This window comes from Aethalodelphis obliquidens, unplaced genomic scaffold, assembly GCF_003676395.1.
Source record: "Aethalodelphis obliquidens isolate GAN/ISIS:26980383/991018 unplaced genomic scaffold, ASM367639v1 scaffold4, whole genome shotgun sequence".
NCBI classification, from domain to species: Eukaryota; Metazoa; Chordata; class Mammalia; order Artiodactyla; family Delphinidae; genus Aethalodelphis; species Aethalodelphis obliquidens.
In genome coordinates this window covers 4,975,021-4,993,039 of record NW_020837948.1, presented here as the reverse complement: position 1 = coordinate 4,993,039, position 18,019 = coordinate 4,975,021, and the positions used below count along the sequence as shown (strand labels likewise).

At 49.9% G+C, this 18,019-nt stretch overlaps 1 protein-coding gene across 1 annotated transcript; it reads right to left on the bottom strand.

The window, feature by feature from the left end:
* Nucleotides 1-16,232: 16,232 nt before the first annotated feature.
* Nucleotides 16,233-17,529, bottom strand: DCANP1 (dendritic cell associated nuclear protein 1). Its single transcript, XM_027101235.1, is given in 5 exon segments — nucleotides 16,233-16,656; nucleotides 16,659-16,749; nucleotides 17,085-17,156; nucleotides 17,159-17,270; nucleotides 17,360-17,529. Coding segments are annotated over 5 exon segments (540 nt in total). The 3' UTR covers nucleotides 16,233-16,561.
* Between the last annotated feature and the right edge of the window lie 490 nt (nucleotides 17,530-18,019).

Below are 18,019 nucleotides of genomic sequence, written 5' to 3'. Positions count from 1 at the left end.
CCAATTCGCATCTACTAGGATGGTATAATAAAAAAAAAAAAATGGAAAATAACAAGTGTTGTTGAGAATGGGGATGGAACACTCATGCATGGGAATGTAAAATGGAGCAGCTGGTGGAAAACACTTCAGCATTCCTCAGAAAGTTCAACATAAAATTATCTTATGACCCAGCAATTCCACTAAGTATATACACCAAAAATTGAAAACAGGGACTTGAACAGATACTCAAAGACCAATGTTCACAGCAGCATTATTCACAAAAGCCAAAAGATGGAATGTCTGTCAATCAATAGGAGAATGAGTGGGTAAACAACATGTGATATATCCATGCAATGGAATATTATTCAGCCATAAAAATGAAGTTATGGTACATGCTACAACATGGATGAAACCGGAAGATATTTACACTAAGTGAAACAAGCCAAACACAGGACACATATTGTATGATTTCACTTACGTGAACTACCTAGATTAGGCTAATTCATAGAGACAGGGAGTGGATTAGAGGTTACCAGAAGCTGGCGGAAATGGGGAATTATTGCTTAATGGGTACAGAGCTTCCGTTTGGGGTGATAGAAAAATTCTGGAAACAGATAGTGGTGATGATTGCTTGTGATGTTGTGTCGATGTGATTAATGCCTGCCACTTTATTATACATTTAAAAATTATTTTATGTTATATATATTTTACCACAGTTAAAAAAAAAATAATAATTACCTGAAGAGCTTGCTGAAATGCAGATTCCTGAAATCCACTCCCAGAATTGATTCAATAAGTCCAGGTTGGGCCCCAAGATGTGCCTTCTTAACCGCGTCCTCTCTTCCGAGAACCTTAACCGCATCTTGCATCTTTGCCGTAAACTCTTTCCCGCAAGCAGTTTTACCGCACCGCTTGGCCGTAAGGCACCTCTGCCGTAAAAGATAAAGTAACTGGGTGACAGTTTGGTTTCAAGGCCATAAAAGATAGTATAAAAGAGGCAGCTAGTGGTTCACAACACTCTTCGAGAGCGTTAATTATCAATTCTTTGGCTAATTTAGATCCAAATTGTTCTCTAATGCCATCTTTACCAAATTTATCGTTGCAATATTAGAAGTTGGAGGCAAAAGAAGAATCAGCACTTCCTATCCCCCCTCCCTCGGCCAAATAAATGGTTACATGATTCCTGATGAGTATAAGTTTCTTGAAAACGGTGAAAAAAATTTTGCAATTTGATAGTGGGTAACATGATGGAGACAGAATTTTGGTATTTGGCACAGAATTTGACTTAGATGATTTGGTGAAATTTTAAAACTGGGCATGTGATGGAGCATTTAAATGTAGTCCAGATGTGTACTACCAGTTATATGGGCTACGTATATTGGTAAGAAATATCAGCTTTACTTCCAGGGAAATCTGAAGAGACTTACAGCAGAGGTTTTTTTAGTATTGTAAAGAACTCACATACGCCTGACATTAGATCCTAAACCCTTAATGATCGACTTTGAGAAAGGACGATCTCTAAGATATATCCAGATACAACTGTAATCATGAATCTACACACACATTTTTTTTTTTTTCGGTACGTGGGCCTCTCACTGTTGCGGCCTCTCCCGTTGCGGAGCACAGGCTCCGGATGCGCAGGCCCAGTGGCCATGGCTCACGGGCCCAGCTGCTCCACGGCATGTGGGATCTTCCCGGACCGGGGCACGAACTCGTGTCCCCTGCATTGGCAGGCGGACTCTCAACCACTGCGCCACCAGGGAAGCCCTCTACACACATTTTAAATGTATTCAAATAGTTTTTGTATTTTCATTTTCCACAATAAATCTCTTTTAATTTTGTTATTAATTTTCATGTTTCATTATGTCCTTTTTAATGTCCTCTTTTATTTTCACTATTTTATCTTTTATGTTATTTCAATTGGTCTTATGGCCAGTTCGTTGTGCGGCGAAACAGCCAGCAGCAAAGATTTTTAGGAATTCTTAGGTGAAAGAAGACAGCACGACCAACTACAGGAGGGGATTGGAACCCAAATCACCCCCTGCTCCTGGCTTTTGCCAGACCGAGCAGAAGAGTCTGTCTGGGGAAGTGCAGGCTGGAGAAGTTTGCAAGACAAGGCTCTAAGTGCTTGTATGACACCTTTAAGCATGGACTATTTCTAGGCAGTAGGGAATACCAGAATATTTTGCAGTGTTGTTTGCAGTGTTGTCAGATTTGCAGTGTTGTTTTTTTTTTAATGTATGAAAAATTTTGTAAAAAGTGGACAGAATAGTATTATGAACTTCCCATGAACCCATACTGAAACTGAACATTTTTTTTACACAACTACAGTGCCATTATCACATCTAACATAGTTTCTTAATATCTGATACCAAGTTCATATTCAAATTTCCAAGATTGTCCCCAAAATATTTTTGTTTTAAGGTTGATTTGTGTGAATCAGGATTCAAATCAAGTCTGCCATATTGCATTTGTGATTTTGTTTCAGAAAGATCACCAAAGAAGGTGAACTGTGGAAGGCTCAAGTGTACTGGCTTGGGAGAAAGGCCAAGCTGCCTTGTTTTGGTTGAAAACATAGGTCTGGAGTTCAGGAGAGCAGGCTGGGCTGGAATCATCTCTGTGTTTGTGGGTGAGAAAGGGTGGGGTCCAAGCCCTGGGGAGGACCAGCCCTAAGGGGTGGCAGGTGCGGGAGTCTTCGGCAATCTTCTAAGAGAGATGGGGGAGGGGTGCCTGTGGCCAATGTGTCTGAGGGTCAGGTGGCCAAGCACTGAAAAACAACTTTGATGTTTGGTTCAAGGGGGGCCTGTAGTAACTCTGAGGATAGTCTCAGTGGAATGGTGGGGGTGGGAGTCCTTCTGTGGTGCCCAGAGCAGTGGGTGGAGAGAAGGACGAGGGATGTGGACACCTCTTTCAGGAAGCTCTGCTGACAAAGCATGAGAAAATGGGCCACAGTGAGAGAGGGAGTCTTGGGCAAAGAAGATATCTTTAGGAAAGGGAGGTCCATGAGCCTCTAAAGGTTGAGGCCAGAGCTTTTCACTAGAGAAGGAAGGATCGGGATGGTGTGGGTAAACAGAAACCACTTTCTGAAAGACAGACTAGCAATACGTATCAAGCTCTTCAAAGTGGCCATATCATGGAGCTTGCCCACAGAAACTGATACAAAGGACATAATCAGAGGTGCAGCATGATTTATCTAGGAAGTCTGCTGTTGCCTTATTAATAACATTAATTATTATTAATTATTTACAGGGGGTCTCAGCCTCAGCACTGTTGACGTTTGAGGTCAAATAATTCTTTGCTATAGGGGCTGTCCTCTTTAACAGCATCCCTGACCTACTAGATGCCAGCAGCCACCATGCCTCCCAAGTTGGGACAACCGAAAATGTCTTCACACATTGCAAAATGCTCCCTGAGGAGGGGCAAAATCAACTGAGGTTGAGAACCACTAGGTTAAAGCATGGTATGTCCCTATGGTGGCACGTTACAGTGTCATAAGGATAGTTTTCAAGAGGCATTAAGGACGTGTGCACAAATCCTTACAATATCATATTGAGCCAAAAAAGTCACACAGTCACTTTTAAGTTCAAAAATATGACTAAATGTATAAAATACACACACATCATACATGGCAAAAGGTGGGAAGGAAATAGACTAAAAAATAAAAAGAAGTAACTTAGGATGGTAGGATGAGGGATCTGTTTCCAAGTTTCTACATTAAAAAAACCATTTTCTACACTGAACATGAATGTTTTATATTTGTTTTTAACACAGTGTTGCCAAGGACCTGGAAATTTATTTTAAGGAAATTTATTGTGAACTATAACAAAAGACACAGAAAAGTGCCAGAATCATGAGTGTGCAGCTCAGTGGGTTGTCACTGAGTGAACATACCTGTGTAAACAGTTCCCAGATCAAGAAACAGAACATCCATCAGCAGCCCTTCAGAAGTTCCCCTGTCTTCCCTTCCAGTCACTACCACCCTCAAGGATGACCTGCTTCTGAGTTAAACACCACAGACTACATTTCCTATTTTAAAACCTTATACAAATGGAATCATGCAGTGTGAACTCTTTTTCTGTCTAGTTGCTTTTGCTCAACGTTGTTGATGCGATTCACCCACATTATGGTGTGTAGTCGTAGTATATTATAATAAGCATATATAGTTTTCAAATCATAAATCTATTTTTAAAAATATGGCGGATGGCAGCTGTCAAAAACCTGGATGTTTTCCACTTCCCAATGAGGGCTCTACAGTGCTTCTGCTAGGGAGTTAGTTATGGCCTCCTGCTCCCAGCCCTCTGTCCTGAAGTTTCTGTCTCCCAGTTGCTTCTCCAGGTCTCGGATGGATCTGTGCCAATCCCACCATCCCTTGGCTCACCTGCCATCACCAATGACACATATTGGTGTTTGAACCCCTCAAAGAAGAAACCAGTCAGACAGGGTGGGAAGGGGACATGTGCATCTTGCACAAGACTGAACGAGACCGGAAGTGGGGATGTGGGTGTCTAGGATGGGGTCAAGTCCTCCTGAAGGGCGAGTCTTCACCTCCGTTCCTATGGTGACCATGGCTGACATGCCACTGACAGAAAATCAGAAGTTTCCTGGCAAAAGCAGCCTCGCCTGGTCTCCTGGCTTGTCACATTCCTCAGCATAAAGCACCTCATGGACATTCTTTTATTTCTCACACCAACCTTATAAAGGTGGGGCTATCATGATTTCCCATTTTATCACCATGAGACTGAAACTGAGAGAATTTAGCTTGTGTAAGAGCACAATCTGGGCTTTGAGCCCAGGTTTATTGTGAACCCCAGGATCACCCCCACAAGCCCGCTTCCCTGCCCTTTTCATGGCTGGCTGAGATGGGAAGATGGGAGTCACGACTCAGTCTTCAGTGATGGACTCAGTCTGGTGGCCTGGTCCCAGCCAGCTGTATGGTCAGGCAAGCCACTGTCTCTGACGATGATTTGGTTGGTTTAACCATACAACAGGTAGCTCAGTATCTCTTTTCTTGTTCCAAGCCCTGCCTCCTCCAGCCGGTAGGAATCTCTGGAAAAATATTCTGGAAAAATGGAGGCATTCTTACAACTCTCTCCTCACCTAAACCTGCTGGGCCAGGACAGAGCACAGAGCCTTGGGCCCTGACCATTATCCTACACTTTGGACCCGGGCTGCCCCCGGCTTTGATGTTGTCTTGGTAAATGTCCCTGAATCACTGGTGGGATCTGATCTCTCCAGCACCTAATAATTCAAACAGCCTGGGGCAGTGAGCAGCTAATCAGCTGGGCAGCCCTTGCAGCTGCAGAATGAGGTGGAGGGAAAAGGGAGTGCTTTCATTCTTAGGGTCTCATTCCATGACCTGATGGCCAAGGCAGACACCCCTGTCCGCTAGCCCAGGGGTGAGGTTAATTCCCGCAAGGACCTGGGCGGGGATCTGCCTGGCCGTGGTGGCGGTTACATGGTTTGAATCATGGCTGTCCTGGCCAGGCCATCGGGTGGGAATTAAAATTTAATTTAGAGAGTCCTGTCTCTGCGGCCCTGGTGGCCGTCGTCTGGGTGACTGACTGGCTGGTTTCTTTCACCTTTGCACGCCTTGGGTTTTTACTGGCGGAGGAAATGAAGGCTGAACTGGGGCAGGAAATTCCATGTACACAGGTGTTTCTGGTTAGCCCCATGCACCTCGCCCAGGGGCACAACTGGGGGCCAGAGATGCCTGTGTGAGCCTGGCGCCTCTCTGGCCCGGCAGCTGCGGCAGCTTTGCATCTAGAGAAGGCTGGGCAGGGCGCTCAGGCTGCCGCAGGGCAGAGAGAGGTACCCGCGAATGGTCCCCTGCCAGGTCCTGGGAGCCCAATGACCGCCTGCCAGTGATGTGAGATCATACAGGCAACTGGGTGAGAGCCACCCGGGCCTCTGTGCCTGCAGTGGGCGGCTGGTGGCACCAGGCCCTGACCTGGGAGATTAGCAGCGCTCTGTTTACATATTGCGGCCAGCACTTCATGTGGCTGACCTGCCCCCATTTTCACATCTTCTGAAGGGCTTAGAGATCCAAAAAGCATGCCCTCCCTGGCTTAAAGGGTCCTTGGAGGGACTGAGGAGGGCAGTCTTGGGCTTGGTCAGAGACAGCCATCTGCAGGCTTCTTTCAGAGGTTGAAGAATCGACATTCTTCATCCTATAATTATCTCCGTGCTGCCATCCAGGCATTTCCACTGTTACTCATTTACATGTAGCCTTGGGCAAAGACACTCAGGTCTCCTTTTAAACCCAGGGTGCATCATGAGGGAGGAGGTCACATGCCAAGAAATAGCACAGGGAGATACCCACTCCACCCACCTCAGTTTTCTCATCTGTAAAATGGGAATCAAGAATGCACTATGCTGGGTTGGCACATGGATAAGTGAGAGGCCATTCATAGAACATCAAGCCCACAGAGAATCTTCACACAGCTCTCAACTGGGCATCCAGCTCCCGGGAACATCTCCAGGGGAATAGCTCAAAAGGAACATTATTTTATAAATAGTTTAGGGTGTTACTTTGAACACAGTAAAAAAAAAAAAAAAAAATGTAACCAGTGAAAATGCTGCCCATAGATTGGTTATACACTGAGGTGTGTCATTGATGCCATTAGTGAATAGCCAATAAGATCAATATGACAAGTATGAAGCCATGTCCAATGCCCAGGAAGTAACTGAAGAAAGCAAGTGTACGCACCCTGATTATGACTGTGGGAAAATGCATACCCTGAAAAAGAAAGACTGGAGGGAGATGTAATTGCTTATTTAAATATATTTAAGTCATTCAATATTTAAATGCATAATAAAAATGAAAATTAAATGAGAACAGAGATTGATATGAATGTGTCTAAGTTATCAAGTTCCTGCTAGGATGAGAGTCCATGTCATCAGTCCAGGACAAGATGTATGTGGTCACAAAGACTGGAGAAAAGCCTGCAGCTGGGGCCCTGCCCAGGCGGAGACCGTAGAAGCAGAGTCATCAGAATGCATGTGGACACCTGCATGAAGTTCCAAGGTTGGGCAGGATGTCCTGGGGGAAATGGGGCTGAGCTCCCATCACAGTCAGCTTCCTTTCACAGCCCAGGACCCCACATACACCCCCTGCCCCTGTCAGTTGGAGAGGGACCTTGGCCCCTGAGGAGGGCTGGGAGTGTCCTCAGGGCTCTGACCGGCACACGGCTTCCCCTAGCGGTAGGGTGAGGGAACTGCGTTTTCATTGCCGTTAGGAGTTCCAAAGCTGGGCAGCACTGCGGAGGGGACCTCCTGTTCTGAGTGAAGCAGAAACGAATGGCTGTTGTGTGTGACCGAGTGCATTGGAAGATAGAGGGAGCCTAAACCGAGACCCCTGAGAGCAGGCTTCCTTATCTTCTGACCCCTGCCTGGTGAGCAGCAAGACATAGATTGTGGGTGTCTCTCCCTCAACAGACTTATCGTTCAAAGCACAGCTTTGTCCTCCTCCTACCGGAATTCTCTTCTGACCAGCCCAGCACTTGCCGCCTGAGCTCAGAGCCCTTCTAGAATCTGGATGTAGTCCTGGGTCCCTCACCCTTTCTCTGCTGCACCTCCCTCTCCCCCCAGGCTTTCAGAACAGACCTCAATTCCTTCTTACTGAATTGCCACAGATGCAAAATAACGGTTGGAATAGCAGCAATGATTTGTGAATTTCAATTCCTCTCCTAAAACCACTTGTAGATAGTTTTGCAGTTTGTCCCCTCCCCCTCCCTCCCTCCTCTTCCTCCCCACCCCACCCCTCAGACAGGAATTATGAGACAGTAACCCATATCCCCTCCCTTTGCATCTCCTGTCCCTCATGTGGTTATCAGGATGGTTACTGCAGGGAGCGAGCCTGGCTGTGATCTACCTCCCAGTGCCAGACCCCACAAGCACCATCAGATAGGGGTCTTGTCCTCTTGGAAGGAAGGGCAAAAAAGATAACTTCCAAATGTTGAGCCCTTGCTGTAGGTCAAGCCTTGTACTAAGGGCTGCACGTGCATCAGCCCATTTCAACCTCCCAAACACTCTAGGAGACATGCATTTCTGCTTAACAGATGGAAGAAACTGAGGCTGGGAGAGGGAGTAAGTGATAGAGCTGGGATCCAGATGTTGACTGTCTGACTCCAAAGCCTAGGCTTTTCTTTGTTCTAAATCCCTCCACTGAACTTCTCTTTTGTGTGCGGAATTCTAGGAAGTGTCGGTTCTGTTTCTCATCAGCGGGGCTTCCTGCTCCCCACGGAACAGGGCCTCTGGGCATTTGCACATCATCCCTAGAGGGGAACCTTGGGTGTGCAGAGCCTCATCTCAGGGTCCAGGATGTCCAGAACCAGCTGGAATCAGAGGCCTTCTGGCTCCTTTCCCCGCCACATGGAAATGTCATTTATAGTCAGCCGGCTGTAGTTGGAGAACTGCCTTTTAGGTGCAGAGTCAAAGGACCACATGGAAACACTTTAGCCTGAGCCGGCACTGGAGAAGCCCTGGCTCAAAGCCATGAATGGCGGCAGGTCCAATAATGCTGAGCTCCAGGCATGCATGTTGCCAAGAAGCCAGAGAGGTCTGGAGACTGACCAGCTCCCTCAGCTCACGCCAAGGCCCTGCACAGTGCTGGGCTTGTGCATGCTCAGGAAAGTAGCTTCCGGTTCTCTGTGAGAGAAGGGCCTCAGTCCTGTGGGCTGAGTGTCTTGAGGATGAAATGCTCTGTTCTAGAGCCACCTCGGGGGGAAGGGGGTCTAAATCAGGGACCCTGAGGTTGTATGGAGGTTTATGTATGTTCCTGTGTCTGAAGAGGAGTCACAGCTTTCTTGGCATTTTTGGAGGCATCTAAGACGCACAAGAGGCCAAAGATCACACTGTCCAAGAGACTGTAGCAGGAACAAGGGGATTATGCCATTCAGCACGCCCAAACATACAAGCCCACCCCTGGGGCTACTGGTGGGGGGTGATGTGCCAAGCTGGTGTCAGTATGTGAGGATGGGGAATGGCTACCCAGGTCAGGTTGGCTCTGAGCAGAATGGAGCTCCTCGTGACTCCCTTCCCACTCAGACCACACAGGCTGCAGAGAGCATCCCCCGCTCCCACCCCCGGCCTTTGGGACAGATGGCCTCCCCCACCATCATCTGTGAACCTCATCTCCAAGCTTAGGGCTTCCTCCCCAGGTGGTGTTGCCCCCTCTCTGAGCTCCGATTTCCCCATCAGCCTGGGGCCGTATATCTTCTCCTCCTTTCTCCTGGCTGCTTTATAGCTTGCTGGAAACACCTTCCTTTAGCACTTCGAAATGTATCACTTGAAAGCATCTTAATGTTAACCAACGTGATTCTTTTCTAATTTGAAGGGGCTTATTTCTCCGAATGGCTTTCCTGATCATATAGGAGGGCATGCTCCTTAATATTAAACTTTTTCTTCATAAAGAGCAAAAAATGACTCACATCTGTTTGATATTTAATTCAAATTGAATGGCAGGACAGGAACAAAATTACACTGCAAAAGGCCATAAAGCGTGATGTTTAAAAGAGCCAAGCATACCAAATCTACATGTCAGAAAATTTGAAATGACACAGGATTGAGGGGACACGGCCTGGGCAATGGGGTGTCTCCTACCCAAAAGCCAGAGGGGTAGTAGCCAAGTTGGGAGAAGGTGAGAGGTAGGAGAGGGGCTCACTTTGCTCTGGAGGAGGGATGGGTTTCTGCCACATGTGAGTTTGGGGTCTGGGATCCAAGCCTCAAGTGGGGGTCTTGATGCCTCTAGAATTCAATGCCAGTTGCTCTGGGTTGGGGGATAGCCTGTCTGGAGCCTCCCAAGGGGCTGCTGGGTAATGCTCACACACTGCCTGGGTGGCCAACCAGACATTGCCCTGCTGTCAGTGTCCAGCAGGCCTTGGGGTTTGGCTACAGCTCAGAGAGTGAGTTGAAAGCCCCTCTGCTTCCTGCTGATCAGTAAACCAGAGACTCCAATATCCTTTGTCTAAGAGGGATGAGAGGTGGGGTGAGGCCCAGAGAGCTGTGCTTTCCTTCCTCTAAATGCCAGGCAATCTGTCACTGCCCCGAACTCTTTAAAAGAGTTCCCAGGAAAGAAGGGAGTGTGGTCTCTTACTTAACACCCCCGTTGCATGTTTTAAGCCAGAGGAGTGATTCCAGGGCCCTAGCACAAGCACTGCCACTGTAAACCATATTTGGTGACATCTGCTAGACGGGCATTGACAATGTGACTCTGCAACCCAAGCTCGACCAGAGCTGATCAGCTGCCCTTCACCGAGTGTGCATGGAGCTAAGGGGGTGAGAAGAGCAAGGATCTAGAAGAAATCAGATACTGGCTCTCCCACTGCCCTGCTGAGAGAATTTGGGCATTCATCCCCTCTCTGAGCCTTAGTTTCTTCTTCTGTTGCATGGGATGGTTTAACATCTTCATAAGGTTATTTTGAATATCCAGTGTTCTAAATCTAAACACACATTCACTTTTAAGTAGCAAAGCATTATACAAGTTTCTTAGGATAGTTACTCTGACCCCTCTAGAGCTTCTGTGTACTAGCATCTTTATTTCCAAGGCATTTTCGCATTGGTTATTTTGTGTCTCTGGCCCACAGTTGAGCACAAGGGGCAGGCACTTTTTCCATACAGTGGCGTCCTGGAGCTGTCTCATGCTGTCTTGTAAGAGACGACTGTTAAGGCACTATTAAAAATTAAATTGTATGAACTCACAGTTAAACAAACGATATTAAATACAAAGTTAATAAATAATCAACACACAGCTTCCTAATTATTTTACTGTGTTTTTACTGTATCTGTGCTCTTGTAAATTGTGTCTGTATGGCAGAAATGCTATGAAAAGCTGTGCTCACTGTGCATCTCTTTCCAAATCCAAGTTCAGTGATGTCAACTTGATAGGTTGAAATTGACCACAGTTGGAGCATTTACACCATGGAAATCGGAGATGGGTAACGCTACAACCAGACTTCAGGCACCACCCAGAGAGCCTGTTGTTAAACATTAACCAGCACGTCCCTGATGGTTGAGGCTGGCAAAGTGAGGCATGCGGAGCTTTTGGTGACTTTCTCAGTCTCAGCCATGATGAATGTCTTTCTTTCAACCCGCCGCTCTCTCCATCAGAGTTAGCTGTTCAGCATTCCCGGGACCTCATGTCCAGGGTGTATAGCATTTCGTTATCCAGAACACTCTGGCCTGTTCTGAATGCCCCCTACCACTCCTCTAATGAGATCTCCTTGGCTTCTGTTTTTTCCTCTGAGCTGAGCCAAAATATTCACTCTGGTTTGCAAAGCACGCTGAGAATCTCAAGTGGAGGTATCTTCTCTCTAACTTTAACTTTTGCTTTTAAGGAGCAAAACTCACAGCTCATCATTACCCCATGGTTTTCTAACCAACACTTTACCTGGGGTGCTTGACAAAGCCCAGAGGCAGGCGTGTGCGTGTGCGTGTGCGTGTTGGGGAAGACGTCAGACCGCATGAGGCTTTCCTGATACTGCAGCTTGAAGTCTGCACAGCAACCGCAGGCCCCGGGGAAGAGGAATGTAAAACCGAAAGACGAAAGACGGAGCCCTCCGGCGAGTGCCACAGGGGACTATGTGTTCCTCAGTAATGAGGCCCAGCACTGGTGCTGGAAGCCTCCGACATCAGGCGTCCAGCCTGCCTGCTTCCAGGGCTCTCGGGCCAGAGCTCCAGCGTGGGAGCCCTGTGCCTCGTGCGTGTGTTTCCAAGAGGTGAAGGGTAGGGTGGTTGTGTTGCACCACGGAGACGGGACTCGTCTAGAAACAGAAAAACCTGCCGGCCTCGTCTCATTCCGATCAGTTAGTTTTTTAAAGTGCACGTTAACCTTTTAACCAGCATCCTTCTTGTGGTGTGATGTGCTTCTCAAAGCCTCATTCCCTGAAGGTCTGCTTTCACCCCCTCCAAATTCTTCCTCACAGTCAACAGACACTTACTGAGGACCTACTGTGTGCCGGGTGGTTGTTCGACCTGCAGACAGTTTCCGCCACCCCCAGGGCTCTGCTAGGGGGCAGTGCCGGCGTGATGTCGAGCACACAGCAAGTACCCATAGGCCCGGCTAAGGAAGTACATTCTGTTCCGTGGATCACGCCTGCAAATCCGCTCTGGGTGTCCCAACACTGGTTTGGAGGTAGGAAGGAGCTGGCTCTTTGCGGGAACAAGTCAAGGAAGCTTTCTGGAGGGAAGAGCATTTGGGGATGGGTGGTTGTTCCTGTTAAATAAGAAATGGGGGCTTCCCTCGTGGCGCAGTGGTTGAGAGTCCGCCTGCCGATGCAGGGGACACAGGTTCGTGCCCCGGTCCGGGAAGATCCCACATGCCGTGGAGCGGCTGGGCCCGTGAGCCATGGCCGCTGAGCCTGCACGTCCGGAACCTGTGCTCCGCAACGGGAGAGGCCACAACAGTGAGAGGCCCACATACCGCGCAACAATAAAAAAAAAAAAAAAAATAGAAATGGGTGGCATTTATTGAGCATTTCCAAGGTAGGTGCTGAGATCCCGTACAGGTTGTGTGTTTCAGTCTTCACAGAGGTGGGGTAGGTACTAATAGTATCCGCACTTTATACACGAGGAAAAGAGGCTTGGAAAATGAAGTCTCAGGGTCAGTAAGTGAAGGGCAGGGGGGATGTGGACCCTGCTCTGCTGCCCTGCCTCTCAGGAGGGAGGGGAGGGCTGCAGGATCAAAGCAGACATCCTTGCAGGACGGTGCGGGCCAGGCCAGGCCACATCTGTACCTCACTGTCCTGCACTTGTCCTTTGTGCCCTCTCCCTTCCTTTCTTACAGGTGCTGAAGGTCATACAGGCTGGGATGACAGTGGTAGAGGGGGATTTGTGTTTGCCTATGGCTTCGGGAGGCCCCTGAGCCGCGGAGCCCTCTGTGCTGTGCGTCCCCCTCCCATCTCCGCTCCATTTTTGGCAGCCACCCCAGGGCTTCAGGCTGGGACTGAGGGCACTGAGGTGGGCACACTCCCTGTGCTGGGTTTGACGGTTTGCCCTCAGAGCCCGCGCTCCCCCTTCCCTCCTCGGCTCTGTACTTCGGGGAGTCATCCCTGCAGGCTGCATCTCCTAGGCTGCTCCTCAGACGCCTCGGGCCGGCTTCGGCCACTGGGGCCAGGAAAGGGGAGAAGCCAGGATAGTTTGCTCTCTCTCTCAGCACCTTGGGGGGAGTCTGGCAGCAGCTGCATCTCTTCTGTGGCTCCAGCTCCCGCTGGATGGCCTCTGCCTCCGAGGTCGCAGCTTCACGGGTGGTTCTAGCTCTGTGCCCCCCAGCACCCGCTCTGGTAACACGGTCTCCACAGGTGCCCCTGCAGCCCCAGGGGTGGGAGCTAGCCGTGGTAGTACTTCCTGCTCTTGCCGAACTCTGAATGGCATTGCCTGTGTGGCTTTTCGGCGATTCTATCACCTGTATACCCAATTCACTGAACCAAATTTTTGAAATACTTAGAGTGTTTTTTTTTCCTGACTGGATCCTGACTGATATACTCCGGGCCACCGTCACCCCACCTGCCCCACAGGCAAGGTGACCTAATAGGGTCCATCTTCCTAGCCCATCTGCGGCAAGCTGCAGGTGAACGAAAGAGTGACATCACGGCATCCCCATCCCTCAGAGAAGCAATGATGGAAACCCCATGGCTGGCTGCCTGGCTGAGCTCTCCCTCCAAAGGCCCCCGTCTCTGCTTTATTCTGAAGATTCCCCGCCCCCTCCCCCCAGCGTGCACATCTTTAAAGGAAAGTGAGGCAGACATCCCAGCTGGGGCTCCTTCCAGCAGTTAAAGTGCTTGGCTCAGAGCCTGGGGCGTCCTGATGGCTTTGCCTAGTACCTGCTCTATGTAAGCTCTGTGTTAGGTAACGCAGAGAGGATCGGAGAACAGAGGGGAAGGAAAGCCCCCTCCAGAACCCCAGACCCCACGGTTTCTCCCTCCTCCCTGGACTGTGATTTGGTTTTGATTCCCATCTGCCCTTTCTCAGACTCCTTGTTTCTTGTTCCCAAACGTCTGGAGCTGCACACTCTGGTGATAGTGCCCCTTAAAGAAGTGGGTGTCACGGGGAAGTGGAAGCAGAGATAGAAACAGCTCAAGGATGCTGACATTACTGCGGGACACACATTTTTGTGGTGCAAGGCCCCTGCCAAATGGCACCTAAAGCCCTTTCAACTCATGTGCCTAAAGAAGGAAATAATGAAACTCTTCTGTTGAGGATCACCTGGCTCCCCACATCCACTCGCTTAGGCTGTTTTGTTCCCACTGGAGCGTATGATTGGAAAACAAAGGTAAATGAGAGCAATTTATTCCCGGATCATTTTTTTCCCCCAGCAGCTTTAAAGCTGCCTCTGCTCTAAAGAGTTTACAAACTCTAAACAGAGATAACTTCCCTTCTCACGGCCCGGTCATGGGGAGGTAATGCATGTTTCCAATCAGCTGAGAATGTAACTCAAATGGTAGATTTTATTTCACTTTAATCCGCCTGTGAGTTCACTTTCAAGGTAAGAGGGAGCACAACCTGCAACGTGAATAGAGTTGATTAACCCCGAAATCTCCTCCTAAAGGTGGAGGAGCTGGCCTAGCTCCTCCTTGCATGGCTTCGGGGCCTGGTGTGGTAGTGCGTGACTGGGACACGGGGTGCAGGGAGAGCTGCCTCAGTGAGGGGAAGCTGCCTCAGTGATTCAGAGACCCACTCACCTGATGGAGGTACCAGTACCAGCAGACGCCATGGAGCGGAAGCAGAGGAAGCAGAGGACACAGAGCAAAGCTGGACAGCCAGACTCACGTAGCAGTTACAGCAGGAGGCAGGTCTCCCGGCCCAGTCCGGCGGTGGGAGGAGGTTATGGAGGCAGCAACGAACCATTCACCTGGCATGGGGGCTCCCTTGCTTTTGCACATCTCTTTGCTGACTGCAGTCTGGCCACTCAGTGGGCTGCTGGGAAAGAATCCCTTCCCAGTTCGTGTCTCAGCTCTCTCTGGTCACAGGGCAACCCTGAGCTAGCCCCTTAACTCTGTCTTATTCACGTTTACGAAGTAACCTCGATTTGAGGGGAAAGGGAAAACGTTTCCTTTATCAGCCTACGGTGAAAACTTCAATGTCGCTCTTTCCACTGGGTAGGCATTGCCCTCTCCAATCCTTTCTTTGAAAATGCAGATGCCTCTAGCAGGGCCAGATCTCAGCATCCTATACCACAGGAAATCTCTTTAAGAGACAGTCTTGTTTCAGGGAGGCTGTGTGCTCCTAGTGTATGTTTGGGGTAGGCGGTCTCTGTGGCCCACAGGCCCAGACTCAATCCAGCCAGCCCGAGCCCTGATGGCTGTGGCTGGGAGCCCTCCCAGGGTCTCCTGGGGACACCGACGTGTCTCTGTTTGGGGCAGGAAGTGCTGGCCGAGAGCTATCTCTTGGTGATGTGGGACCCTGTCAAATCTGTCAGCCTTCCTCAGTAGTCATCACACCGAGTTCCAAAAACCCAGAGTTTGGGTTGAGTTTGGGCTGCAGAGTCTCAAGAACTAGGCAGAAGAACCAGCCTTGTTCTGCCCCAGCCAAAGGTTCTGGGCTGCCCCGACAGAGGCCTACGGCAGGTAAGACTTACTGTCTGCCCTCAGCTTTGCGGCCTTGTTGCCCCAGAGGGCCGGCCTGCTTCTTGCCCCCCACTGCAGGCCTTGGCCCTGCCCTCGCCTGCCCCGAGAAGCCTGGCTCGAGCCCTAGCACCGCCAAGGTGACTGCTTCCCTGACCACGCGTGCCTGTCTGTCCATCCTGGCTCTGCCCAGCTCCGTGATGGCCGTCAGGAATACAACAGCAAACCACCCAGGGTCCTTGTCTGTGTGGATCTTGGTGTCTCACAGGGAGAGAGACATGGAAACCGTGTGCGCAGCGTTCCGGTGCCGGGAGAGGACGACCGTGCATGGCTGTGGCCAGGACTGCGCTGTCTGAGGAGTCTGCCGCCACGACCTGACGGCGTTTCTTTGTGCCTCAGAGCCCCACGCTGGGGTTGTTGAAGGAGCGTTCTCGTGTCTCCCTCCGCACGGGGCTCAGGCGAACGCAGTGACTCACAGACAGGTCGGGGGGACTCCCATTCTTAGAAGAGCAGAGGAATGTGGGGTTATAATGCCTGAAAGGGCACAGGGAATGATTTCTAAATTTCCAGATGTCCTCTCAGAGAGTTGTAGCGCTCTGGGGCATGCCTGAATGTAATTGATGTAGCTCTTTGTAGCAGATGTGTGTGCGTGTGTGTGTGTGTGTGTGTGTGTGTGTGTGTGAGCTGAGTCCATGTGTCTATATGCATTCAATTCATTCCACTAAATCAAACAATGAAAGCAACCCTATGGAGCACTTCCTGTGTGCCTGACACCAAACCAGGTTCTTTGTGTGCAGGGCCTCATTTCACCTTCTCAAAGCTGTTATCTTCCCCATTTCCCAGAAGAAGAAACTGAGGTACAGGGAATTTCAGTCACTTGTCCAAGATCTCAGAACTAGTAAGTGTGGAGCAAGAATTCTAACCCAGGCAGCAGCCTGACTGCAGAGCCCCTGCTCGGAACCACAACAGCACGTGTGCGTGTGCGCGCGCGTGTGCGTGTGCGTGTGCGTGTGCGTGTACACCCCTCAGCCACATAGGCCGCCCTGTGTATGCGAGCTGAGGGAATGCAGAGGGCATTGTTGAGAGGGACTCACTGCCCTGCTCAGTCTGTCTGAGCAGCAAAGGAAAGGGGTATCAAGTTCACCGACCAGGGCCTGAAGCCAACCTGATAATTCTAGCTTCTGGGCGAGAATTGGAGGGTGGGTGCTGGGGTCTGGTGATTTAAATGGTTTTCTACCGAAGAAAAATGGAGCCCTGCATGGAGTGGAGCTTTGCTGTTTAGGAAACGTGTATGAGGCAGGCAGTGAGTTTCCGGAGGGGACTTTATGAACAGGTAGAGTCTGAAACAACAAGCTGGGTGTTTCCCGGCTCCCTTCTGCCCTGTCTCTGGTCTGCCCTCCTCCCGCGTGCTGCACAGTCCATCCTGGGGCCCAGAGGGCCTCCCAGACTTCACCCCAAGTCAGAGACTCCCCCAGGGAGGAGGTGGGCTGCTCCCTCTCATAGGCCCCCAGCTAGGTTAGGTTTGCCCCTTCCTGGAAGGAAGAGGACTCTCGGTCTATGGCAAAGGTTCCCTGGTGGAGCAGGGGAGCTGCACCCTGGGGGCTCTGGGGAGCCACCAGCCAGCTTCCTCTCTCTAGCCTTTGACGTTCAGGTTTAGACTTCAGGCAGTGGCTTTTCCGTTCTGCGTGCAAAGGGCTGCTGCTCCCTAATGCATAGTTTGGGGAGCACTTCGGTCTGTGGAGGGATCATTGTGTGAAAAATAAAGGCAGTCCCAAAACAGTGGGCTTCATCAGACCACAGCACACATGGCTTCTGCGGCTCACCCGCCCTGACCGTGTGTCTCCCATTCTACGAGCCCTGAATATTGGGCCTTCTGGTGCCAACGTTCACGATAATAACCCCCCTCCTGACTGCCCACCAGGTCCATGGCTAAGACAAAATTCTTCATCAGGGAATCACAGAGTGTGGCTGAGCCCTCAGGCTCCAGAGCCATCCCGCCAGGCTCCCAACCTTCTCTCACTCCATATTCCTGTCTAAGGTGAGTCCTTGGGTCGGGACCTATATGTTGCCCTCTCTCAGGTCTCGCGATAGTAGCTAATACTTACTGAGTGGCTGCTGTGTGCCAGGTGCTGCACTATATGTGCCACCTCCTAAAACCCTCACAGCCCACTGGCTGGCTCCAGTGGGGAGCCCAGCGGGCTCCAGAGGGAGGTGCTATCATCTTGCCCATTTTCCAGAAGGAGAAATAGAGACCAAAGCAGCCTAAGTCACTTGCCCAAGATCACACAGCTAGTGAGTGGCGTGACGTTGGTCAAGATACTTCACTTTTCTGAGCCTCAATTTCCTCATCTGTACAATGTGGTTAATACCATTGTCTATCTGGGCGTTGTGGAGATTAAATGGGGGAATGTACACAGCACCTAGCAGAGCGTGGAATACATAGTAAGCACTCACCAGACACGGCCACTTAATAGTAGAGCTGA